Source organism: Ambystoma mexicanum, chromosome 9 (assembly GCF_040938575.1).
Source record: "Ambystoma mexicanum isolate Mex_15411 chromosome 9, UKY_AmexF1_1, whole genome shotgun sequence".
Classification (NCBI taxonomy): domain Eukaryota; kingdom Metazoa; phylum Chordata; class Amphibia; order Caudata; family Ambystomatidae; genus Ambystoma; species Ambystoma mexicanum.
This window is the reverse complement of record NC_090931.1, coordinates 233794953-233822925: the sequence shown is the minus strand read 5'-3', so window position 1 is coordinate 233822925 and position 27973 is coordinate 233794953. Positions and strand designations below refer to the sequence as shown.

The 27973-nt window shown below is 49.5% G+C and overlaps 1 protein-coding gene across 1 annotated transcript in view; it reads right to left on the bottom strand.

The window, feature by feature from the left end:
* LOC138487901 (NXPE family member 1-like) overlaps window positions 1-26659 on the bottom strand; it is a 244701-nt gene extending 218042 nt beyond the window's left edge. Inside the window, exon 1 of the mRNA XM_069614527.1 lies at window positions 26341-26659. Within this exon, the coding sequence (XP_069470628.1) occupies window positions 26341-26618 (278 nt within the window). The 5' untranslated portion in view covers window positions 26619-26659. The remainder of the gene's footprint in view (window positions 1-26340) is intronic.
* Window positions 26660-27973: the final 1314 nt, after the last annotated feature.

Here is a 27973-nt window from a genome sequence, read left to right as displayed (position 1 = left end):
GTGCAACATCCTCCTCTGGTTTAAGCAGGAGTCCCCACCCCATTGCCTCCAGTGCCTCCTGTGGTAATACCGATTGCCCAGCCAGGACCTCCTGCCATGGCCCAAGCACGTGCGCATGCGGCCCTGCAGCCCATCCCGGAGTTCGATGTCTCGGGCCCGCCTTCTAGCTTGGGGCCCAGATGGAAGAGGTGGGTTGAGCGCCTGGATATGTACTTTCGGGCCGCACAAGTGACAGATGATGACAGCATGCTGGCAACCATGTTGTACTCAGCAGGGCCCTCTGTCCAGGAAATCTTTGAGTCGCTTCAGGATGGGGATGGATCCTATGATCAGGCAAAGGGCACACTTCAGGCACACTTTCTGCCTCTTGCCAACGCGGACTACGAACGTTTCGTGATGTTGTCGGCAAAACAGAAAGAGGATGAGACTTTGGACACCTTCTATGGACGCCTAAGGCGTGATAAGAACCATGCTCATCCAGGCGTGCTCCTCGTTAAAGCTCAGAAGACAGGTACTAAGGGAGCCTGGAACCACGCTCCAGCGCATCTTGGAGCTGGGGTGGTGCCATGAGATGTCTGAGGCTCGGGCAGCCAGAATGGAAGCAGGGTCGTGCTCCATCAAGACTGAAGAGGTGTGTGCCATGTGGCGTGGCGGCAGAGGCACCAGAAGGCCTGGTGGTGGACCCCGGGACAGAGCCAGAAGAACGGGGCGAGTCCTGCCAAAGGTGTGGGTATGACCTGCCCCACCCAACGGAATGCCCAGCGGCCGGAAGGACATGGGGACGGTGTGGGCTACCGGATCACTTTTCGAGGGTGTGTAAGGCGGCCATGCCTGTGATGGTGCCGAGAGGCCCAGCCCGATCCGGGTTTCTTCGCCAGGGTCACCCGCCGAATGTTGCCCAGGTAGACCAGAGTGAAGAGGATGCCCAGGTCGAGGAAGCAGACGAAGAGGAGGAAGAGAACATTTTCTTTGTCTCCAGCGTGGGGGTCCTGAAAGGAAAGAACAGGAGACAGCCGAGGTGTGTGGTGGAGGTCAATCGGTCTCCAGTCCCAGTCTTGGTGGACACAGGAGCATCAGTCAACGTGATGGCCCGTGGGCACTATGACGCCATGGACACACCTCCCAAACTGGTTGAGCCTAAAGCTTGCATCTTTGCCTTCGGGGGTCAGGACCCTATCCCACTGCACAAACACTTTGTTAAGCTTTGCAGCAGCAGAGGCCCTCGGCATCGTCAGCTTTTGGGGAACATCAATGACCTGCTGGAGAAGTAAGCCACGCTATTCAGTGGAATTGGACAGATGGCCGGTGACCCGGTGAGGTTGCATATCGATGAATCGGTGCAGCCCATCGCCCTGAAACATCGCAGGGTACCCTTTCACCTTCGTGAACATGTGGACAAAGAACTGGACAACCTAGTCAATCTGGACATAATTGAGAAGGTGGAGGGTCCGACTCCCTGGGTGTCCCCGATTGTGGTGGCGCGTAAACCCAAGCAACCAGATGCCGTCTGGATCTGTGTCAACATGAGGTTGCCGAACAAGGCCATCAAGAGGGAAAGGCACCTCAGCCCGACGATCGACGACATCATTGCCGAGGTGCAGTGCTCTCACTTCTTCTCCAAACTGGCCCTCCGAGCGGGCTACCACCATGCGGTCCTTCACCCCGAGTCGAGGTACATCACCACGTTCACAACGCACCGAGGCCTGTACCGCTATAAAAGACTAAGCTTTGGTGTATCCTCGGCGGCGGAGGTCTTTCAAAATATCATCCGAGGCACCCTAGCAGATCTGGAGGGCGTCCTGAATATCCGCAATGATATCCTGGTGTTCACCAGGAGGAGGTGGACCACCTGCGGAGGCTAGCAAAGACGTTTGAGAGGCTGCAGTCACTGGGCCTCACCCTCCACAAGGAGAAACGTGAATTCCTGCGACCATCGATCGAATTCTTTGGCTTTGTGTTTAAAGAGGGAGGGGTGTCACCAGATCCCAAGAAGGTCCAGGACATTAAGAAGTCCGATGTACGGAGCTTCCTTGGCATGATTACGTACTGTGGCCGGTTTATTCAGAATCTCACCTCCAGATCGGAACCGCTCAGAGCACTGACAAAGAAAGATACCACCTGGCACAGGCGGCATTCGATGACATCAAGGGTGCGCTGGCAGCGGATGATACCATGGCGTTTGTCATGATCTCTGCTTCCAAAAGGTTAGGGTTTTCCCAACTCCCTTGGAAGCAGATCCATAACCCAGGTTCCGAGTGCCAACCAGTCCCAATTGGGACCTTTTGGACCCAGTCCTGGCGCCAGTGGCACCAGGCTCATAAATATGCCCAGTCCCAGCGCTGGAAGCGCCGGGCTCATAATGCTTGGGTGGACTTACCTGCAGCAGACCATGCTGCTTACTTGCCTGCCAGTTGAGCCTCTGATCCTCTTCTGTTTGGAACTACTTTTCCTGTTGGGTGGGGCTGGAGCCACTCCCTAGATTTAGAACACTGGAACTCTTCTGGAAGGCAGGAACTCTTTTCTTACCAGGAACTCTTTTCTTACTTAGGCGTGGCTGTGGAAGGAGACACCTAAGCACTACAGGAGGCTATTTAAACCACACCCGGTGGATGAATCTTGCTTTGCGTTATTCTGCACCCTCTGCAGCAGGACGCTCATCGTGTCTTCTGCATCCAGTCCTGGGCCTAAGGAAAAAGGCTTACCATCCTGAATCCAGTCTTCAGCAACACCTATAAAGACAAGAAAGAACAGGTTAGCATTCCGGCATCTGAAAGGCAAAGGCTTACCTACTCTTCGTGCGCTCCGGAGGTCTTCACACTGCATTCCGGCATCTGAAAGGCAAAGGCTTACCTATTCTTCGTGCGCTCCGGAGGTCTTCATACTGCATTCCGGCATCTGAAAGACAAAAGCTTACCAACTCTTCGCACGCTCCGGAGGCCTTCGGCGCTGCATCTGCATCTGAAAGACAAAACAAGGTGCGTTTAAAGACATTGGGGAACTTTAATACTCACGTGCCATTACTCCTTTCCACATCTAATCCAGTGGGTATTCCGGCACCCTGCAGCCGCCCCGAACTCGTACCTGCAAAATAAAAAGACAGTTAGAGCGCATCGTGAAGCAGGCAACAAGCGCTTACTCACGTGCTTCCAGGCGCTCCTATTCATCACACGGGCTCCATCTTCAACTCACTTCAGCCCGTCATCCGCCATCGCCGGAACCCTGCAAAACAAGAGACATCATTACTAAAGACTTTAAAAAGACATTTGAATGACTCGAAACTTACCGTTCGTGCAGTAAACGACGGACAGCAGTCCTCTGAAGTCAAGAGGCCTGCGCTACCTATCCAGTGAAGAAACTGGCTACAGCACCCTGCCCCGAGGCAGATGGAGAGCTCGGCATTCACTTACCTAAGGTGAGAGCGTTAACCTTTGGGGGTCTACAGAAGAGGAGAAGAGGAAAGAGATAGGGACACCCCAATAACCCCAGTTCATTAACCCCATATTCTCTATCTGCAGACATCTTACTCTACACGTCAGGCATACAGTGCACAGAGGTCCAGCCCAAAGAGCCAACCGGGTGCTACACATCACCTTTGAAGATACGGTAGTCGCCCAGTCAAGACCGGCGCCTCTGCGAGAATCAGGTGAGCGTTACAGCGTTCTCTGACCCTGCACTGCTGTCGGAGGTCATTGTGGATGCCAGCCCGTTTAGCCTGGGTGCCGTGCTGACGCAGATTGATTGTGATGGGGGTGTCCGCCCGGTGGCCTACGCCAGCAAGGTGCTGTCGGAAACCGAGCAGAGGTATTCGCAAATCGAGCGCGAGGCGCTGGCAGTGCTCTGGGGCTGCAGACACTTCAGGCTATATGTCCTGGGGCGCCCGGTGACGGTTGTGACAGACCACAAGCCGTTGCTTCCCATCCTGGCTGGGTCATCATCTAAGCCGCCGGCAAGGATTGAGCGGTGGATGCTCGCTCTCCTGGAATACGGAGTCGATCTGGTGTATCGGCCAGGGGCGAACAATGCGGCGGACTATCTCTCTCGACACCCGGGTGCGCCTGGGGTGGAAGACCGTGATACATGCGCTGAAGAGGCCGATGAACATGTCCACGTGGTGGTGGAGGCAGCCACACCAAATGCAATGCCCCTGGAGGAGCTCGAGGCAGCCGCGACTGGAGATGAGTGTTTCAAAATCTTGAGGCACTCCATGCAGTAGGGCTCCTGGAAGTCGGTGCTGGAGGCCCTGGCAGGGCGCACTCAGGAGGCCAGGACCGGACTGGAGCAGCTATGGAAAGTCCGGGAGGAACTATCGTTCTCAGCATCCGGCCTGCTGCTCAGAGGCGATCGCATTGTCGTGCCTCAATCCAAGGTGCAGGATGTAATCACCCTTGCCCACCGTGGACACCAGGGCGCTGCCAAGACCAAGGCCCGGTTGAGACTGAAGGTGTGGTTTCCGGAACTGGAGCGGAAAGTGGACGATTTTGTGGCGGCCTGTGTTTGGTGTCAGGCGGCATCCCCTCTGCAGCGAGAGCCAGTCATAGAGGCCATGCCTCGGCTGACGCGACCCTGGGCGGTAGTTCATGCAGACCTCGGCTCCACCATGATGGGCACCCACTTCCTGGTGCTCGTCGACGAATACTCCAGGTATCCCGAAGTGGAATTCGTAGAATCGGTGGCGTTTGAGCATGTAGTGGTGGCAGTGGAAAAGGTTTTTGTGGCCCATGGTTTCCCACACACACTGTGCTCGGACAACGGGGTGCCGTTCCAGAGCGAGCGGTCCTCGGAGCTGATGGAGAGCTGCGGGGTGCTGCACAGGAAGCTTACCCCCCTCTGGCCAAGGGCAAATGGAGAAGCCGAATGGCTGATGAGGACCCTGAATAAGACCATCAGAATCGCCCAGGGCCAGGGACAGTCACTCCAGAGAGCCCTCTATCAGTTCCTGAGGGTGTACCGCACCACCCCGCATGCCTCCACCGGAGTGGCCCCGGCTGAGGCATTTTTCAAGCAGTGTCCTCGGGGGCTGCTGCCTGAGGTGGCTGAGAAAGAGCCGGGGGTAATCGACAACCAACAGGTCGAGGTGGACCGGCGAACAAGGATTGAGCAGGTGAACATCAGGTGAGGGCTTCGACCGCAGCGGCTGGAGCCAGGTGATGAAATCCTCACTCAAAATAGACACCCCCATGGAAAGCTCTCCCTTCCGTATGGGCCGGAGCCGTTGGACGTTGTGGCAGTCAAGGGATCCATGGTGACTGCCTCGGACGGAAGGTCCGCGGTCACCCGCAATGTGAGCTTCTTTAAGAAGCTAGGGGACCCGAGAACTGACCCACCCCCTGATCCGGACTTGCAGGTTGTCCTTGAGGACGGAGGAGGGCCATCCTGCATGCCTGAGTCCCCGGTGCGGGGAACGCCTGTGGACAGATCACCCGTGCCGGAGGTGAGCGGGAGGTACCCCCAGAGGGCTGGGCGAGGGAAACCCACTCGCCTCAATGACTACGTGTTGGGACACTTGTCTGATCGGTCTGAGGCCAGGGACTGCTAAATAAGGCGACCCGGGTGGATGTTAATAAAGGGGAGTGTGGGGATTTGTTATTTGATGTTTTGTAATAGTGGTGTTATTTGGTTTGCAGTGTGTGGCCTTGTGGCATTTGTTGATGTCCTCCCGAAAAAGGAGGAGTGTGGCGCTGCCCGATGACGGGCCACGCGGCGGTGTGACGTTGCACGCCGCCACGTGCAGCATAAATAAACAGGGCGCTCCCGGCCGCGTCAGTGCGACTGGGAAGCCCGAGCCAGAAGGACGTGTGTGTGTGAGTCCTTGTGCACTGGGGGGCTTACGGGCATCGCTGGGGGTCGGGACACACCCCCAACAGTCACGAGCTAGTGAGGACCTTTTCCTGGCACATGGCAGTTTTGCACTCATACCTGCCGTTTCTATTTATAATGTTCTAGGCAAGTCCAGACAGGAAGGTGCTAAAGTAATGTTAACCTTTTGCATGGCTGGATAATTGTACTATACTTAGAAGCTTAAATGGTGACTGTGTATTATCCCGTTTTGCGCTGACATCTTTTTAGTGTGCGCTCTTAAGTATTCTCATCCATGTGGCATTAAATAAAGCGTTCAATAAATAAAACAAACAATACATGTGTCAGGTGTGATCTACCATTCCAAGTTGGCGCCCCTCAAAATACTGCTTAAGCCAATAAAAAGAGCCTTCTTGGTAACAAGAAGCAGCTGATTGTTATGGATTGAGAGCCTCCTATTTCATTCTTTAAGCATACTTTTATGCAGCACAAATGTGGAAAAAGATCAATGACCCAAACAGTTAAGAAACAGACACTCTTTATAGCAATACTCTCTGCAACCTACACAGTTGCACTAGCTTCTAAAAAACCACCAGCATTATAACAGAGCTTTCACCAAAATTCATTGGTGTAGGACATAGGGATATAGGGGGGACAAATCTCCCCACAATTTTAAATGGGGGATACAATGGCATTTATCCCCCAGTTTCCCCCAGTTTGTGTGTCTCTCTGCTGCACGAGTTTGTGTGTCTGCAGCGTTTCCCTGTGCAGTGATGCATGCAGTGCAGTTCAGACACTGGTGCAACAGGGCCCCCGCAGCCCCTGCAGTGTGGGGGGGGGTGCTAGCAACTGTACTGGGAGATACTCCACCCCCCCCAGAGAAAAATATATATTTTTTCAAATTTCTTTTTTTTTTAATGTTTCTTTTTGTAGTCACTCTGCATTCATAAAGAAATTATTTCTGTAACAGAAATTATTTCTTTATGAAGACAAAGTGACTACAAAAAGAAACTTTATTTTTGAAGTCCGAGGGATCTCCTTACCCCATGACATGGAAGACCCAAGGCTGGACGCCTCCATGTCATGGGGTGGGGAGCCCTATGACTTCAAAAAGAAATAGTTTATTTTTGAAGGCACTCTAACACAAGTACTGGGATGAGGTAGAGGTACATGGAGGTAATGCCTGACTTAGCTAACAGTAATCTTAATTACTCCTAGTCCCACTCTTCCTCATCCCAATACTTACCTATGAGGCAAGGAGCCTCATACGTAAGCTTTGGGACAAGGAAGAGGGACGTGAAGGTAATTCTGGGCCAATGAGCTTATTTTGGAGGATGGGGTAGGAGGTGGGAGAGAGAGGGGATGTGTGGGGTCTGGAATGTGCATTAAATAATAATGGTTGTCCATGTCCAGGCTAAACAGGCATGATATGTGTTATTAGTGCCTAGAGAGGCATTTTGGTGCAGCCAGTCTAGTCATGCCTCAGTTTGGTATGACTTTTTTTTAACTGCGCATTTCTGATAAAGCAGACCTGCTAAGTGTAATTACCTGGCTAGACTGGCATTTGGGTGCTTCCAGTCTAGCTGTTTCTTACCGTGGCATTGTATATTTTTCTGGACATCTGTAATAAAATGATATGATATGATATAAGTCATTTATAACAGGCCTGTACACAAGTGTTTCTAGGCAAGACAAGGGGGGGGGGGAGATAGAGTGAGAGCAAGACAAACAATCTTACTAGGTCTTGTGTCATTCAGGTCGTGCAAGTGCAAGAACGAGAAATGGGAGGGGGAGTGCAAGGAGGAGGGGAGGGGAAAACAGGGAAGTAATGCTCTGAGTGGGTGCAGCCAGGGCTCTGGGTAGTGCAAGAAGAACAAGGGACTGTAGGGTTACAGTTACAGCCCCTTTGTGCGTGTTAGGCCCTGAGGCAGTGCAAGTGTGACTGATCAAGAAAGAGCCTGGACGAGGTGAGACGCTGAGGGTAGCCAAACAACCAGTCAGTACAGCAGACGGGTAGGTCAGGTAAGTCAGCAGGGGAGGGAGAGAGAGAAAGCAGAGGAGAAGAGGAAAGTTTTGAGCTGCTTCCGGAACTTCAGGTGGTCCGCTCAAGTTTGAGAGGGGCAGAGAGGCCATTCCAGAGGGAGTCACCTGCAAAGGAGAGAGATCTACCCACCTCTCTCTGCCTGGAAAAGCGTCTAACCCTTAGAGAGTTGGAGGTATCTGGTGGGAAGGGCTCAAGAAGGAAGGCATTTTGGAAGAGTGAGTTGGATGTAGTGTGGGCCCCGGCCCTAGAAAGCCTTGTGGACAATGCAAAGGGTCTTCAACTTGATCCTTGCAGCCACCGGGAGCCAGTGGAGAGATTTCAGGGCTGGAAAGATACAATCCCTCAGCTTGAGGCCAAGGATAAGTCTCTCAGTCCTGTTCTGGATTAGTTGCAGAGGGCGGAGAGTAGAGGAAGGCAGATTGAGAAAGAGGTTGTTGCAGTAGTCCAGCCTAGAGCGAAACAGGGCTTTGGAGACAGTGAGCTTCTGGGGGAAAGTGAGAAAGGGAAGAGTCCCTTTGAGGAGGAGCAGCTGGTAGTGGGACTTCTTGGTGATGTTCGAGATGTAAGGAGAGGAAGAGAGAGGTTTTTTGCCTTGAAGGAAGGTGAAGGAAGAGGGCCCAAGGTTGGCGGCCAGAGTGAGAGAATGAAAGCAGGGGCAGGGGTCCCAATGAGAATGATCTCCGTCTTATTGGCATTAAGGCAGAGATCGCTGGAGGCGCACCAATCCTGAATCACGGATAGACAGTCAGGAATGAGCGAGAGAGGAGAGGATCCTGAAGGAAAGCTGATTGTCAACGGCATAACACTGAAAGTTAGAGGAGAAGGTAAAGATCAGGTGGGCCAATGGGGCCAAGTAGAGGTTGAAAAACCTGGGTGAAAGGATAGAGCCCTGGGGAACGCCACAGTTAGAGAGAGAGGTGGCAGATAGAAAGGGCCAAGTTGGACCTGGAGGGGCTGTCCATGAGGAAGGATGTCAGCCAGTTCAGGGCCTGATCCGTGATGCCCAGGTTCTCATGTAGTTGATTGATCAGGATGGTGTGGTTGACTGTGTCAAAAATAGAGGAAAGATCAAGGAGGATTAGGACAGAAGGAAGGCTGGAATCAAGGTTAGGGAGCAGATCTTCACGGGTGTTCAGCAGAGCAGTTTCCGTGCCTTCAGCAGCTCTAAAGCCAGACTGATGGTCATGGAGACAACCAACAGATTCGGTGTGGAGAGTAAGCTGGGAGATGTCCAGCTTTCCCAAGAGTTTGCCCAGGAAAGGGCTGATGGAGATTGGGCAATAGTTTGCCGGGCAGGTAGGTTCGGCAGACAGCTTTTTGAGGAGTGGGTGCATAAGGGAGTGCTTAACGGGAGAGTGGAACGTTCCATCCAGTGGTGAAAGAGTGATATCAGAATTCGGCCAAAGCTAGAGCAAGGTTGTCAATATGGTCCTTGATGGTTCTAGAGGAGCAGGGGAGCACCTGTTTGGACGACACTTTCAAAGATCAGACTTGTCTAGAAACCTTGTCAGGTCTTGTCAGAGAGAAAGAGGAGAAAGGTGGAGGAGAGGTAGAAATGGCCAAAGCGGGGCAGAGAGAGGAAGAGGAAGAGGAGATAGAGCACAGCATGTCCTGAGTTTTAGCAGAGATGTGAGAGACTAGAGCAATACAGAGGGCCTGGGAGGGAACAGGAGGGGTGGAGACCGCAACAGGATTGACCAGTTCCTTGCAGATTTTAAAGAGTTCGGCTGTGTTGTTAGAGGCCGCAGAGACCCGGGCTTGAATGTGTGCTCTCTTCTTGATGAGTGTTATTGCTTCGACTGGCATTTTGGTGTAACCAGTCTAGGTTTGTCTAAATGTGGCCTGGCATGCTTTACTGTAATGTTCGTATGTGTCTACACTGGTCAACATTGTGCAGCCAGTGGGACATGTTTTCAATGTGGCATGGAATTTTTAATAGCAAAGCATTAATGTTCCTGTGCACTGTGGCTGACTTGTATGTATTTTAGCCAATTTTTCTCAGAAAGTGTGCTGTATATTGCATTAAAACACACATTTATATATTTCTCCTAGTACAGTGTGCGGCATACCCCTTCAGCAGCACGTTTGTGCGTATTGTGCAAACGTGATAATCTAGGCCAGCCCAGAGTGTGGCGTGACCCATAAATTGTTGCTGAGATGGGGAGCCCCCTCAGCATGGGTCGCAGGGGGGCCCCCACATTTTGTGTTACGCCACTGAGTTCAGTAATGGTAAACAAACAAGATTCTTAATTTTGCTGCCTGCTGCGCAGCTCGCTCATGCGTTCCTCCCCCCCTGCGCCTGCCACCTGCACATTTGGAGCATCACGTGCCTAGGCTGGCATACTGCACGTGCCCCTGCGAGTATGCAGCCTCAGCTTCAGAAGCCACTAGCCAGACAGCGATGCGTGCTCCTGACTACTGACAGCGTGAGAGAAGTATGACTCCACCGACTCGGCCTCCTGGACTGGAGTCCTGAGGAGAGACCTCACAGTTACTTAGCCTACTAAGTAAGGTAGGCCAAGCCAAAGTAGCCCCAGGAACGTGTGTTTTCGTGCAGGGGTACCACAGCGATGCAACGCTGCCTGTTTAGTCAATATTTAGAATTCAGGAAAAGCCAGCAAACCCCTAAATTTTTCCCACTTGTTAATTAATTTGCAAGCAATAAATGGTAATGCTTCCCCGGCTTTCCTGTCTGGCACCTTTAAAGCTGCATAAACTGCTGATGGCGCAGAGCGGAGGACAAAGGGGGTTTGTGTGGCACGGTTTCTCACCACACAAACCTGCGCTGCTCGTTCACAGGCCGTGGGTCTAAGCAAAAGTTTGTGCACAACTGTGAAGTGCCCCCCTCGACGCCCCTGTCCTGACTGACACCCTGGGAGGTGCAGTGCAGGCCGGGTCAGCATCGGGTATTGGGGGAGGATTTAATTAGAGGGAACAAATGAGCGACCGTCATATTTAACATGCCACGCGTGTTAACTGTATAAACATTATATTTATACAGGTAACACGTGTGGTGCGTTGAAGTTGAAGGAGCTGCTAGTGCTTCCTCAGTGAGGGCCCGCACCATGCAGCCTTGCATGCCCCCGTGGGCAGGCGGCATACTTAACAACATTCTGTGACCAAAAAGGCTAAGATGTAGGATTTTTCAAGTTTCAATAATAATACTTAGCATAACAATGACATCACAGGAAATTACAAACCATACATTGTTGGCACCACTGGAGCATTCTAAAATGCACAACCTATCAAACAGCACAACATGGAGAGATGTTGAAATGTTTACAATGTATCATTTTGAATGGTAAGTTAACACTACATTTAATTACCCACCTTCACAGAAGGTAATCACACAGAACTGGTAGGCAAGGTTTGCCACTCCTCTGTAGCATCAGCCCGGGTAGTACATATGTATTACTACAGTGGAGGTGGAACACTGAACAACATGGAGACTGATACCCTCCTCATTCTGATAGGCAGATGCTGTGTGATGGTGATACGCTCTGCCACTTGCCTTCACTAGGGGTTCACCTAATGTCTGTCCCTGCAAGAATGCAGGGCAGAGTCATGTAGCTGTCAGGTCAGTCGATTGATCTGAGCCCATCACTCAAATGTATCACTTATCCACCCACTGCACACACAGATTAATTGCCTTAGAGTCACATAAATTACCTGCCACTATACAAAGCAGTAGGATCTGTCACCCAAATCTGTAGGCAGTAGGACTGCTTAAAAAACAGTAGCCTGCCTACTGCCTAAATCAGTAGGGTTGGACAGTATGAGGCGGTACACAGGCCCAAAACCACTGTCAGTCTGGGGCCATGCTGTTTGCGCAAAAGTAGAGGGGCAGCCATTCCAGACCTCTTATATCCTCCCAGGCACCAAAGAACAAACCTATGCTATCTCTGTCTTGCCCTGTAGGCACTGTTCAGAAAAACAAACATGTTTTGCGCAGGACCTGCCTCTACACAACCCCACAAGCATTTCACTGCAATCAGCTGCATCTTGCTAGCTGCATGCCCTGACTGTCTCTGGTTGTAGCATTACTGCGCTTCTTGCTAGGAACGTTGTGAGTTTTGAATTTGGATCCAAACGTATATCTCTTTACAAGGGGGCTGTGTCTTTGACCCCAGATGCACAGCCACCACTGTTACATCTATCCATGGAGACATGGGCATACAAGCTTCTTCACAACACCACCCTAACCCTCCTCCCCCTGCACCGTCCCCAGGGAAGAACATCTTTCTTCCCAATCCAACAATGTCAACCTAAAAATGTGCACCCAACAAGTATTAACCCCCACACACTCAAAAATAAATACTAGCAAATATTGTATTTTTAAGCTGAGGTCCCAAAAACAGGCTGCACACACGTTAAACCAGAACATTGTACTCAAACTGTATGTCATAAAGGGTATCACCCCATCACTGCGCACCCCAAAATGTTGAATTTCCACAGCCCCATTTCATTGCATATATATATGGGGGGGTGGGTAAAGTTAATAATAAATGTGAGCGCTTATGGGGGGAGGCTGCACAGGGTGTCCTCTGTATACATATATATATGCAGTGAAATGGGGTAAAACAAAAAGGTCTGCATTTTGGTGATGCACAGTAAAATATTTGTAGTGATCACATAAAGTTAAGGACGTAAATAGGCATTTCTGGTTGAATGCACCACTTTGTTGATAACTTTTAAGTTACTTACCTTCATGCAATGTGTCTAATACATCAAATATATTTAAAAAAATATTCTTGAACCACACATTTGTGTCTCAACAAATGTCATGGTACTACAGTTAGTCTTTTTGGGACACATTTTAAGTAACTCAAAAGTTATCAATAAAGTGGTGCATTCAGCCTGGAATTTCCACACACATACAAGGATAATGTGCCCAATGTGATACAAAAAAGGAAATGCTGTGCAGTTTACACTTATGTCCAGCAACAATCAGTAGTACTACAGTGCTAATACTAACAAGGGAGACAGTGACCGTGACCTGGACAGTATGAGCAGAAACCACCCGTGCCTTCTCTCTCATGAGTAGGTTATTATTTCACCCTCTGTGGTCAGATAAGGGTCAGCATTGATGGGCAACAGTAGTCTGTTACCCTTCTACACCAACTTCTGCTTCGTGAGTCGCTTGGTGACTCAGAAGAACTTTAATCTCATTTCTGTTGTTCATACATTCCCATTAAGTCAATGACTTTTGCAACGGTGCAGCCCTTCTCAGCTTCTAACCCACTATGCAGGTGCATTGAATCACAAAAGGCCTAATCAGGGGTATTGCTTGCAGAGCCCATTTGGATGACTCTTATTCTGCCGACGCTTCATATTTGTGCTTTCCTGTCCTGTGTCACGTTTCTATGCCTCAATTCTTTCAGCAATAGCAGTCCAGTGAACCCTAGCCCTCTTTCCTTGGCAGGTTGCGGGCGGTTCCCTGTTTATAATCAAAGTGCAGGTGCCAAGACCTTACGGGGAGGTCGGAGTTTGTGCTGCTTCTGCGCAAGACCCACAGGAGATCCTGACAGCAAGGCTCACAAAGGCAACACATTCCTCTCGGCTCCTCTCTAACCCCTTTAAAAGGACCTTATGTGGCAGCTTGCGTAATCACATGCTCGTCTCAATATAATCGCACTCACAGTGCCGCCACACTGGTCGTTTTTCACAGGCTTTCACTCCCAACTCACCTTCTCTACACAATGCTCTACATTATAATTAAGGCCCTCCCCATCAAGAAGATATTGCCAGTAGCCTAACAATCTAACTGCGCCATGAGGCTACCATTCCACTGAACGCTATGCCCAAGTCAGTCTGGAAATCTCTAGATGTAAGAAAGAGAAGAGATGCAAAGCCTGTCTTAACTGTATGACCAAGGATTTAGCGTGCTCTGCCCAGTTCCGTCAGACAGTGGGACTGCAAAGTGAAAAAAGGGTAGAAAGGGTGCAGAGGACAGAAAAAGAGAGGAGCAAGGGAGGGGAGAGATGGGAACAAGAACAGAGTGCAGATGAAAGATAGGGATGGTTTGCAGCACTGGGCAGGGATGTTGCTAGGTCTGGAAAAGACCCGGGGCTACGCTGTTGTCGGAACTGTTGGGACTGGGGGCTAACTAGCCTTTTGGTTGTAGCTCCTGAGATTCTATCTGGGGCTACAACCAAAAGACCAGGGGCTATAACCCCCTAAACCCCCCTCTAGCAACGCCTCTGGCACTGGGTGACCAGTGTGTGCACGGGAGAGAGGGGTGCAGGAAACACCAGAACACAGGACAAGCCAGGAATGCTGGGTGGACACCCAATCTTTTTGGGACAAGCTATGCTCAGGCCATGAAAGCCTTTTGACCGGGAAGTGGTAAAAATTTTACGTGAACTGATCCTTCTGAAGTGAGATGCCAAATTGAAGGATTTTGGACTCTGAACTGCTTTTCTTTTTCTAAATTTTCTTCTGTTTTCTTTTCTTCTTTTCTCTTGTTTTATACATTGATGGTATATGTGATTTAATACGTACTGCTATTTTAATTTTGGGAAAAGTCTAGTATTTGACTAAAACACAATAAATAAATTAAAAAAGCAAAGTCTCAAAGTGTCCCTTGTCCCGCCCAGATTGTATGGGTCTCCAACACCCCTGCTCGCCCCCCTCACAGCATATCGATGTTCCTCATAGCCACTATCAGAGCGTTAGAAATAAACAGCTTCTCATAACGAGAATAAGCCAGTCCACCCCATATTCCCAGCAATATTAACACTGGGTCCCCTGGTATCTGCTTGGACGCCATTATGGATATTTTGTTAATAAGTCTATCCCAGAATTTCTGAATCCTGGGACATGGCCAAATGATGTGGTAAAACATTCCTTGACCCACTTAACACCGCAAACAATTCGGATCTGTCACCGGGCCTTATTGAAACAGCATATCACTGGTGTAGTATGTTCTGTTTAGAAATTTTAGATGGATGAGCCTAATTTGGGCCGGAATTCCCGTTTCCCTTGGGGCCATTAATGCTTCCTGACAGTCTTCCGCTACAATAGGACCTATGTCCTCCTCCCATTTCTGTTGGAGTTTGGTCAAGGGACGTGCAGTAAAACTACAAAGATTTTGATGCAAGGTCGAGATGGGCTTTTTGACCAACAGATCCATGTGTGTATTAGTTTCTACAGGGGATTGCTCCGGGCATTCCAAGTTCCCATGGAACTGTGACCTCATGGCGTGTCTAAATTGGACATAATTATAAGCGTCCATCTTTGTTAGTTCCACTATTTGTTGCATCTCGGTAAGAGACTGTAGACGTCTCTCCAGAAGCACATCCCCCATCACCCGTATATTTTTCTGATACCAATGGGTTGCGAAGGTCAGTTTTCCCAATTCTGGAAGATCCTTATTATTCCATAGTGCGGCTTGTAGGGTCACCACCCCAATTCCCTCCTAGCTCTCTCTCCAGCTCATACCCCCTGCTGTGACACCGACGGCAGCCCATACGCCCTCTTCCAGCCGTGAAGTGTCTGCAATGGATCTGCAAATACCATACCAGTCTTTTCCAGTCTGATCTGAGGACGGGGCAGGTTCCCTTGCAGCCATTTATTTGCTACTGCAAGCTTGCAAGCCCAATAATATTTCTGAAGATTTGAGAGGCCGATCCCTCCATCCCACACTGAGTTTTACAGGGGGTGGGCATTGAGTTCTATTACACTGTTCACTGGGGGGCGGCATCTCCTGCCAAAGCTCAGTATGCCTTTGGCCAAACTTAACTCCCTAAAATCAATTCTAACAGATCAAAGTAATTTCCCCTCTGCTAGCAAATCCTAGTGCAAATTACAACTGGCTTCCGGGTTACAAATAAGCAGCCCCTTACTGCCCGAATCCAATCTGTGCATTTATTTAAAAGTGCTTCTAGGAGTTTGTGATGGTTTGGGGCCAATTCGGGAACTTGTATAAATATATTGGGCCCCCCTGTGCAGGCCACTAATATGGTGCTGGTTTTGGCGATGGAAATCGATGGAACATGGCCAGTCCTTTCTTTGCTACCTTATCGGCTATAGCTTTTGCCGTGGGTGCACCATCTGCCTTCAAACTAAGGGTGGGGAAGTGGTGGAATATTGTGCCCTCAGGGTGGAGTCATGGCCACTTAAGGCTTTTGTGGACCATGTCCCTCTACCATCTGGGGTGCTTATGATTTTGGTGCTTGCTCTATTTCCGCTGGTGTGCCCCCTCCCGCCCTTGGTGGTTCTAATATTATTAAGGCAGATTTCAGGAGATGTAGGTACAACTGTCACTGCCAATGTATTTAAGGCCTTGGTTCCTCCTTCTGGGCTGTTTAGTAGTCCCCCCTTGTCCACTCCCTTCCAAATGACTTCAAACAGAGATAAGACCAGGGGTCTGATTCACAGAGCATTTTCCTATGGGATTGTGCCACTATGAGACGCTTCTGTGAATCGGGCCCTACATTCTTTAGTATGAAAAGTTTGGATAGAACAGTGCCACATTTGCACACTTTGGTCGTTGGGCTCACTAATCTGATCGTGGGGTACACTTTTTGCAAATTGCTCGATGAGGAATGGTAGGTAAGGTGGACTGCTGCCCAGCTGGATGTCATTAATTGCCCCTACTGGTATGCCCTGCATCCACTCGGTCACGTTTCCCCTATTTTCTCCACCCATCAGCACCCCATTGCCAGGGCCCTGTGAGCAGAGGATATGCTTGGTGGACGGGAGAGTCTCATCACTGCTGACCTTATTTGGTGTGATTATGCTCCCCCCCACTTGTCCAGCAATAGTCGAGGGGTGGCTGCAGTAAGCCCCGCCCCCCAAGAAATGATTGATTAGCAATGGCCTTGGTCCAGTCGTCAGCAAGCCCGGGCTGCACACAGCACCAGTGCCTTTGTTGGGTTAACAAAATATCCGTAATGGTGTCCAAGCAGATACCGGTGGACCCAGTGTTAATATTGCTGGGAATATGGGGTGGATTGGCTTATTCTCGCTATGAGAAGCTGTTTATTTCTAACGATCTGATAGTGGCTATAAAGAGCATCGCTATGCTATGGGGGGGGTGAGAGATGCACCCAAGTTATCCACATGGGTGCTGGATATGGACAATTGCAGGGAAATGGAGGAACGAATTTATAGAGCCAGTGGTTGCGCCTCCAAAATTGCGAAGATCCTGGACAGATTGGGGTTGATGGTGTGAAACTAAAGTTGTACAGTGAAGCGTGTTTTATGACGAATCAATGATGGGTTGTATGCCACACTGCGTTACTGCAATCACCTGTACCAGTGCCCTAGGATTTCTGCCCCTTCTTCGCTCTTATGTGTTACTGCTTGTCAGGGCTTTATGTTTCATGTGATATCAATACAGTGCTATGATTGTTTTGTTTTTTGTGTTCTGTTGCAACTTTCAAAACAAATTAAAATATGTAATAGAAATTTCAAAAATGAACGCATGGGTCTGCAACCTTTGTCTCTCCAGATATTTCAACTCCAATCAAACCTACCCAACATAATCAATGGTGAGGGATCATAGAAGTTGTAGTTCAGAACATCTGAGGAGCCACAGATTGCAGACCCTGTCATTTGGGCAGATCAGCTTGCAAAGGAAAATGTTGGCCCATTGGTGCTTAACCACACCAGAACAGGGTTCTCCAATCTGTGTGGGGTCACCACTTGAGCAAAAGCAACCAGCCACATCTGGTCAGTGCCGCATAATGGAAACACATGGAGCTCCAGGGCACGGGAGAATAAGCAATGGGCAAAGGGGCAATGCCATAGGACATAAGAAATAAAACAGTGCCATAAGCAGAGTTGAGACGGATTTCTGAACTCTGGCCTGGTGAGCAGAGGTTCAGAAGGCCAGCCTAGTTTCTTGGAAAGGGGTAACCTTATGGACAAGCCAGACCAATCATGGTAGCATTGGTGGTGGTGAAGACCAGGTCTCAGGAGGGGTGAGGGTGATTGAGAGCCCACAATGAGCACACACAGCAAACAACACTACAAAGTACTCTCAGTCCGGTGTATATATCAAAAATACATATACATTTATTAAAGGCCTTTTAACTCAAACACAAAGCAGATATCAGCAGTGTGATGCTGGAAATGCATCGGAGGGACTGGGCCTCCGTGGTTTATAGTCATAATGTCGAAAAAAAAATGTCGACAGACAAAAATGTCGAAAAAAAAATGTCGAAAATAATAATGTCGACATCCTATACTTATAATGTAAAAAGTCATTTTTTCGAAAAAAAAATGTCGACATTTTTTTTTTTGACATTATGACTATAAACCCTTAAAACTATCAACACCTCACCCAACACCCCCCTGCCACCCCCCCCCACACCCCCCAACCACCCTTTCACCCCTCATACTCACCACATACCAATTATTTATTTATTTATTTATTTATGTATTCAATAAATAAATAACCTAAAAAAGGATCATTTACTATGGGGGGGGGGTCCCCCCCCAACCCCCCCTCACCCAACACCCCCCTGCCACGCCCCCACACCCCCCCAACCACCCTTTCACCCCTCATACTCAACACATACCAATTATTTATTTATTTATTTATTTATTCAATAATTAAATAAATAAAAATTGTATTTACTATGGGGGGGTCCCCCCCCAACCCCCCCTCACCCAACACCCCCCTGCCACCCCCCCCACACCCCCCCAACCACCCCTCATACTCAACACATACCATATATATATTTATTTATTTATTTATGCATACACTAAATTAAATTTCGAAAAAATATCGAAAAATGTCGACATTTTTGTTTGTCGACATTATTGTTTTTCGACATTAATTTGTCGACATTTTGACTGTCGACATTATTGATGTCGACATTATGACTGCACACCGGCCTCCGTATCCTTGTCCTTTATTGCTTTTTATCGTGTGTTCTGTCGTGTTTTCCGCGCAGGAGTTCATGTGGGACTCCTGGTGGTGCAGCTGTCTCTCTTTTGGTTTGGTGAAAAGACCCATGGGATACCCTTATGGCACCCGTGGGTAGGGGTACAACCCTGTGCCCCTAGTGTATGTTTTTGGGCACCTGTGTGTGACCCACAGAGCAGGGTATGGGCTGGTGGCAGCTCTGTGCTGAAATGACTGGTGCCCTGAGCGTCCTCAATTTTGAGATGCCCAGGCCCTGTCATTGGAATCGGTAGATTCCGGATTGGAGACAAAATGGCCCCCATGGCCTCTTACCTTCCATCACCTGTTACCTCGATCTTCTCTAAGTCCCGGGAAGCACTGCCTCTGTCCCTTCCCCCTGACTGGCTGTTGGGTGGAAGTTCCACATATGGTAGTGTGGGGAAGTGCCAACCAGACTGGCTGGAGCCTTCTCAATGACCATATGTTGTGGGTACGCCTGTGGGTGGGACCTGGGTGAATGGAGTGTGTGACGAATATGCATTCTATGTTGTGGCTGTCTAGTATCTGGTGTTTGACACAATGGTTGAGACAGTCCTGCCCGAAACCGGTATGAATGCAGCTTGGAGTGTTGAATGGCTCGGTACGTGTCCCAATACACATAACTTGTTGTGAGTGTCTGGAGAGAAGTGAATGGCCTGAATACCTCGTGTGCCTGATTGGCTGCCTGCCTGCATGAATGAATGCCTGTAGTTGTGATTGGATGCTTGAGTGTGACCCAGCGGAATGAATGGGAGATCAACAGTATATCTGGGGACCTCTCACTGCTAGGAATCATGTTCGGAAGCTGAAGTCCACTACGATGAGTAACTGGAGTAACTGAAGCTTAACCTTGAGCCCTGCTGGAGGAGAAAAATTGCTGTTGCTCGCCTTCACAATCTGAAAGCTGCTGTGTCTCTAAGGACTGACCCAGAGAGGACCTGGTAAGGCGCCCTCTTCCCGAGCTACGAGGGACCATCGTGCACAGGTGATCTTTGCCTAAGCTTCCTGGTAGACAGACCTTCGACAGGCTGCTGACCCGATATGGGGACTGCTGCAGAACTCCAAGGAGAAGCGCCCGGACTGTTGTCCGCCACTGTCGACAACTGCCGTCGCTGACCGGAGCTGCTGTGCTCCCATTGCCTAAGAATTTCATTGATCCAAGGACGCTCTCGTCCGCATCGTCGCCGCTTTATCCTGCTGAGAAGGCCTGACCATCGACACGTCGAGGAGCATCCACCGGTAGGTTTCCCACCACCCAAAGACCACAGAGACACAGACGACTCGACACCCTTGCTGGGCCACAGTTCTTCAACTCTTTGCGGTCCAGAACTATCGACACTGAGGTGCCCCGCACGCCTCTTTCTGGCAGGACGTTTACGCTTCCCCGTCAATGAACACCACTAGGAACAACGCGGCCACTTCACCGTTGTAGCTCGACCTGTTCTCCGTCGGACGTTCAACGACCCGTGACTCCTGCCTGAAAGGGAGGACACTCAAGAAGGGTTGTTGATTTCCCTAACAAGGAATGCTACAACGCCTGGTACTTTGCGGTTGCAGAACTATTGGAAAGTGTAGTGTGAACAATATATGGACTGGGCTTGTATCTTTCTTCTACAGGTTGCCCAGGTGGGGGGATATCCACACAGAACTGTGTCTAGGTAGCAGGACCATTATTCTGCCTATTGCTCAACCATCTTGCTTTCCTTCCTCTCTCTACTGCTGGTTTCCTCTTTATTTTGATCTGTGTGTCATTCTGACCGTATGCACTTTAATAAGATCTGATAACGTTAGTGGTACCACCTTAGAATTGTACATATTTGCCATTGTTGAGTTTCAGAGCACAAAATGAGTTATCGTGATCGTGTATATGACCTTGAATATTAAATATATAAAGACTGTGTTTTAACCAATACAGTGTGTGGACATTCCTTTGTGGGTGCTTGGGGACTACACTGTACTTAAGAACCAGCTTGCATCACCTCCTGAGAAGCTAGGCCTTGATTGCTCGACTACATTACAATAATAGAGAATCTTGGCAGGGGTCTCTGTGCCTCTCCTCTACCATATAGAGAGCGGAAGTGCAGACCCCCCCTCTGGTCTTTACAAGCAGTAATAACTAAACCAACATAACACTATTATCAAACATATATACAATTACCATGGCCTAAATGGAATAGTGCACAGTAAGGGTCCACAATCTGTGAAGAAAGGGACCAAACATTGCAAATAATGTTTAGGCGGTCCTTCACTTATCAAACCCTAACTAAGAAGCAGTCCAGTCCCTACGATGAGTGGAGCCTTATGCTCAAAAGCACTTTCAGATGCAGATGCCCGCGATCGTGTGGTTAGGCAAAACCGGGGTCTCTTGCAGTGGCTGTAGCAGCTCAGGAAGGCGGGTGAGGCAGTGAAGAATAAGTTCCCACGATTCGAGGAGGGTCTCCCCAAGAGGGCAGAACAGGATCCAAGAGTTGGGAATAGCTCGGTAGCACAGGCTACCTCGATAAAGGAGAGTGGCCCTCAGGGGACACTCAGGCATAAAAATTAATGGATGCACCAGGGGCCACAGGTAAGGGTTGCAAGTACTCACTGACCCTCGGCGCACTCCAAACCAACCTTCATCAGTCGAGTCCACTTTGGTTATGGGTTCAAATCCTGAAATTGTGTGGTTCTGCGGCTTTCAGGGGCTGCGGTCCTGGGATGATTCCGTGGCATGACAGTGGTGATTTCTTTGCTCCTGATAAAGGGATCAGGCCAATTCCACTGCAGCAGGTCTGAGGGTACAGGGGGGCACAGCAGCAAGGCACCCTCGAAGTTCGTCACCACAGCTAGGTGACAAAGTGACCGCGTATTCTCGGGTTCAGGCATACTCTCAGATTTCCAGACCTAGGAATGCTAGGTCTAGGAAGCTCAGCGGGAGAGTGCCTTGTACCTAAAGCTTATAGTCTCCAAAGTCTCAAGTGTCAACCCGAGACGGCGCCAGTTCCAGGCCAAAGGTCCCGTGCAAGCTGATTAGTTCACTGGGCGGTCCAGGAACACTTCCGAAAAAAGGCTCGCTCACAGGTTAAGCTGGAGGTGCCGAGAATAGTTGGTCCCACTATTCCAATGGTTCGAAGTGCCTTTGCAGACCTTCTAAGTTTGATCATAAACAGGGGGTCCAACGGGATGACAGCGGGCTCAGGGTGCCAAACCTTCCAGCGGGTCACCAGCAGTTCCTCGGCTCTGCTTCTCGGTTTCAGGATACGGCTCCTATCCTAAGTTCGAAAAGAACTCAAGAGATCAACATGGTATGGGTGTAAGGGGTCTTCTCTTATCCAGAATCTCCTTCGCGCCAAAAGAGGACGCAATGGGAGATCTGCTCACATACAGCCATGCCAGACGTGGACCAATCATGGACCACGGTGGTCCAAGTCATTCCCAACACACCAGACATCCTGGCACCCAGGATGTGTATTGGAACTAGACAGTCCAGCCCACATCCTGGTGGCACACACAGAAAGCATGCAGAAGCTGTGAAAACTTCGGTTTGCACAGGGATCTGTTTGACCAAATAAGGGTTTTCCCGGGTCTTCTCAACCTGGGGAAGGCAAAGGGACAAGATGGCCAAAGGACAAAACAATGGACCTCGTGGAATGGCCATTTTGGGACAAGGCAACTGCCCAGGGCCAAACACGGTAAAAGCGGTATGGACCACAAGAAAGGGTTAAAAAGATACGAAAAATAACCGCTGCCACCAGCTCTGTCCAAGGCACATCTGTACTTCTACCGAAAAATCCTTTGAGGGTTTCTAGGGCCTTAAAATGAAAAGAGGACCTCAGTGCTCAAAGTAGGTACTTTGTGCAATGGTAACATGTTGCTAAAAATTTGCAAAAAAGTAAAAGACTAAGAGAAACAAAGTCTCCCAGTACTGACTGTCTTTAAGGGCATGTCAGTTTCCCAATAACAAAGTGAGCAAACACCCAACTGAGTACAGCATAAGGCTGGGCTCCACTGGCAAAAGTCAGGCTAGGATGGTCAGACAACAGCAAAAAGTTGGGGGGTTCACAACTGGAGAGAAAATTACACATTAATGGAAATCTTTCCTAACAATGCTCAGCGCTCCATGCTGTATTTTCCAGCCATCACACATGGCACAATGTCACCAACACCAGACAGGAAGAGAGACTCTTCAGGGGGCTAATGGCACCCAGGTGACAAAGATCCAAGAGCAGGATGAGGCAAGGAGGAAGGGGCAAAGGCAACAAAAGACGAAAGGCCTGTCACACCACAGTGTGAAGGGCGTCGGCGCCAGCCAACCAGGGGTGCAGCCAAGCACCCAACAAAGAAAAAATGGCATAGCTCCAGGCTATGTAGTGCAAATAAAAGGCGAGGCAGCTGGAGGGAAACTCCAGTCCTTCTTGGTAATTCAAACGGAGCACCAAAAGTCATCCCGCGAACGCAGGAGACTGAATTTCATTTCCCAGAACCCACCTAGAAAGAAGAAGAAGAACGAGAAGGGGAAAAAGCAGAGAAGGAAAGGACAACAAACGTTGTTCGCAAAGTCGTGGGAAGAATATGACTGCACAGGCTAGGAGGACACCATCTGGTCCATGTGCCCAAAAGTCCAACTAATGAGACATTTTATTATGAGTGTAATTTATAGTCTCCAAAGTCTAATTTATAAATAAATTACAAATATGTTTTTATGATTTATGTATGTGCAATAAAATCCACTGAGCCTCATTACGAGTGTGCCGGTCTGGTCACAACGGTGCCGGTAAGCTACCGGCACCGTTGTTACTGGACCGGCATACTCTGAGGTCTGCGATCGGGTGCCTTTCAGCCCCCCAGGTCTGACCTGGCCGGCGGAACGGCACCCGCTCGCAGACCTTGTCGGATGCATCGGCACCATTTATGAATGGTGCCGGTGCATCCGTCCTCCCCATTCCCATTGCATCCAATGGGGCTCAATGGGAGTAGGGAGTAATTTTTTCCTGCGCCCGTAAATAGGGAATTACCGAGACAACCGGGGCTGTAATGCCCCGGTAAGTCCCCATTGCCAGGCGCCGGAAAAAAAATGACTCCGGCGGCAGCGGTGCCAGCCGTGCCGTTTTTACCGGCACGGCTACCACCGGACTCATAATGAGGCCCAATGTCCACAATATCAGATTATAACCAATGCAGACACAGGACCGACAAACTGCATTCTGTCCCAATGGATAACACGCTGCAACAACATCTTAAGGGATCTATGCACCAATAGAGAGTTACTTCATATGAATCCTGTCAAAGTAAAATGATTACTATGGCAACAACATTGGATTGACACAGGTGACATACGAGGGACTCATAGAATTATGAGAACATGTCTAGCTGAAGCAAGAAAACTAAATGATCCTCAATCTGACTTGCTTAAGTTCCCAGACACTGCCCGTAGACTCCTTTATATGAAATTTCGCTTGAACCAATTTCCAACAAGAGAAATGTTGGCAATTTGACAAAAAGATGGCACTCCAATGCTGACCTGTCGCTTATGTGGGGTGGAAAATGAAACTTTGAAACACCTTACATTGTTCTGCACACAATTGTGACAGGAACGATCTATCCACTTGGGAAAACATATTGTGGCAAGACCAACCCTGTCTGCTGAGGATTGGTGGGATATGATGCATCAAGACGTGGAACGCAGCCTAACACTCGAATTGACTTTCCTTCTTGAAAAGATGATCGAAAAGCTGGAAAAACATGAAAACGACATCAAAGTCGCCCTAAATTCAGCTTGAACATTGGCAATTCAAGAGTGTTCTGGACAGCAAAGGCTCTGTACTTAGTCTTATGCCTCTCCCTTGCGCTTTCCTCTAGCTTTTCTGTCTATCTTTGCACTTATCGTCCGATTGGAGCTCCTTCTGCGGATCTTTCTTTAACAATGAACTTTCCAATGTATTCTGAGATTTTTTTTTCTACTTTTTAAAGGTTTGTAACAAACCAATACAAATAATAATAAAAAAAAAATAATGAGCCCCAATGTCTTTTTGTTGCCAACACTAAACCCAATGTGCCAGTCATCTGTGGCTCAAACCCAGATGGTTTGAGCTTTGCAGGAGAAATACAAATGGTTGGCATCTCTGCTCCCCAATGTATTCGCTATGTCCCAACCACTTTACCAATCGTACAGTGCCCACAGTGCCACGAGAGCAGGCACGTGCCACAAGGCGGCCTACCTAAAATCCCATAGCATCGATTCCCAGGGCTCCAGCAAAGCCCCAGAACAAAGCTGGCCCCTTTCTTTTCTCGCTGAATGGGAGTGGCGGTACTCGGTAGGACTGTGTGGTCATGCAGGACTAGGCAGGAATGGGAGGGGTGGAAAAAGGCCAGGAGAGGGCAGAAAGCCAAGAGGAATTCTGGAACAGAGGTTCTCAGCACCGCAAGGGTCTCATTTGCTGGAGGAGGGTCCGCTTGAGGCCTCTTGCAGGGTAGGGGAAGGCAGAGCAAAAAGAAGGAAGAAGAAGAGCTGAAACAGGAAGGGCAAGAAAGGGTGAAAACAGAGAGTAAAGCTAGAAAACACGGACAGAAAAGGAATGAAAACAAAGGTATAGAGAAAGCAAATGAAAGGGTGAGGCGGTGTCAATAAAAAGGAGACACTTTTTTACCTAACGTGTAGCTGCAATAGGTAACATAAAAAATGACACAATTTTCAGCAACTTGAAAGATAGCTTCATGGCAGTTGGTCGCCTGCGTCAGGTGTGTGTACGGGGGCAAAGGGTATTGGCCAATCATACTGAGGCATTCAGGTCAATGTATCCGTGTCGTAGATCCTACGTCAGCCATTTGCATGATGGACATTGACACTTGGGTGTGTCTCTAAGCATTGTGCAGGCCCGGAGAAACGGTGCCAGACGGAAGCGATAGGAGGGAGAACATTGCCAGCAGCAGCAGGATGCAGACTTTGCAATAACGCCCTCCCTGCTTCTCCATCCCGTCACAACGTGGCATGGATGCCCCGCCTCGCCTACTGTCCACATGCTATGCTAGGCTACGGGGATGAAAAACAGTGCATATGTTACCCGGCTCTTAACTTGACCAATGTCAGGCATGTGTAGCTCGCACAGTGCTTGGGGTTTAGTTGCATCCTGGGACGTGTAGTCTTTTAAACAAATCAATAATACGAAAATACAACTTCACGACACCGAATTCCAATCTCAAATCGCCACACCTTACACTGGACATCAGGAGTGCTCGGCCTGCTCTACATGGATCCTCAAGTACCAGAAGAATTAAAGCGCTTAGATGCCCGACGACGAGTTTGTAAAATACAGGCAGCACTTTCGCAGAATATGCCTCCTCTTCACAGAGCCGTTCCCCAGAGAATCGTTCGTGTTTTCAGAAGACTGTTTGGAGTCAGCGCTGTAGACATATCGGGCGATGCTAGCCCTCCGAGCACTGAAGCCGTTTTACACCGGAGCCAGGGCGCGCGGACTATGCCAGATGGAGCGCTAAAACAACAGCCGGAATAGCGCCACTCCAAAGTCTTTGGACGCCTTTAGGCGCCTTTTGTAACGCTATCCCTCCAGCAGCGGTGCCCACTCGTAACGCCGATGCATAGTCTAATAAAACGTGATAAAGTGTGTACCTTTCTCGCGGTGCTCCCCCGGGATGGCTGCTGAGGTCCGGTCTGCTGGGTTTGCTGTGGACTGTGAGGCGCAGCCAGAGCCCCACTCCCCGTGGCAGCAACAGGTAATTCCGGTCTGACCCAGGGCGTGTAACTCCTGCCGCCCTAAACTCATCACCAGAGATAGTAGCCGTGGCTAAGGAGGACGGAGAGTACGCAGCCTCAACACGTACACGACACAGCTCGTGCAAAGCACATAGGCAGCACGGTGACATAAAGAGCCACACAGAACAACACATAGACACAGCTACTACAGCCCAAAGCACCTCCCCGGAAAGAGGCACAATTCGTAAAAGCACAACAAACCAGGCGCAACATCTGTCCAGTGTGTATTCTGTTTGCTGCTGTGTAGGTGGTTTTCCACGTACAATTTTACAGGGAAGGAATTGGGCCAACAAGACAGAGCTGCGAACCCGCAAAGATCACCGTTCCGCAGACCCGAAGCCCAACCCCCCTCAAATTGAGCTCTGTGCCTGGGCTGCCACGAGTCTCTTGAACTCTCCTTCAACGACTTCACAAACCACTTGTAAAAGTCGTCTTTTTCACACCAGTGCAATCTAAAAGCAAACAAGGAAAGGGTCCAAAGCTGTATATATGTCTCATACGTTGCACACATTTTTCTGTCATAGTGACTATTCTGACAGCGTGCGTGAGAATGTGGGGCGGCTGCAGAGAGGGAGTTCACAGAGCTTTAAGTGGGACGGAGCTAGCGGGGTCAAGTCCTCACAGTGTCCAGAAAGGGCTCCTGAGCCAGGGCCCACCGCGACTAGCCCCAGCCACATCGACACCTCGGGAGACCATGTAGCCAAAGCAATACACAGTTACACTGGCTGCCTGCACGTGTCAGCACTTCGGAAGTACTGACATCTGCAGGCAGTGTAACGTGGCTTTGGGCTGCCGGATGACTGAGCTCCGAAACAGACGGAGGGCTGGCTTGTTCTTCTTCTTGCTGATAGATTTTTATCCATCAACTGTGATTTTTGTGTACCGAGGCTTGAGCCTCATTACTCCATCTTCTCGGGTTGAGTATGTAGTCGTGGGTTTGTTTTCTTCTTGGTCTGTGTGGTCTTGTTTGTTTGTTTGTTTGTTTGTTTATTTAATATAGCGCAAAACCAAACCCGCAGGTAGCCGGGCGCAAACATTACAAGAATACTTGAGAACTAGGTTACAGTGACAAACACAGAAGTAAGCGGTAGGAGCAGATTCAGAAACATTATAGATTGCATGTGTTGGACAGTTAATGCCAGATGTTGGAAACAGAAAGAGAATGGAAGGTGGTACAGTTCAGTGAGGTATGCAGTAAGAGAGAACTAGTGCGGTTGATTGTCAAGTGTCGGAAGCAAGAAGGAGCTGAGTGGTGGTCAGCCGCAGTTTGTAGCTGGGTACTGGCAGTGGGGGTAGGGGTACCTAGGGACAAGTTAGCAGGGCATAGTCAAGAGGGTGTCTCTCAGGGCGAATGGAAATGTTGCGGAGGGGGATCACCTTAGATGTCGTTAGATCGTAGCCATAAGAGTGCCTTGCGTCTGAGACTTGGGTAAGGTTGGTCCTTTCTGAGTTCTAGGGGGAGTTTGTTCCAAGTTTGGGCCGCTGCGAC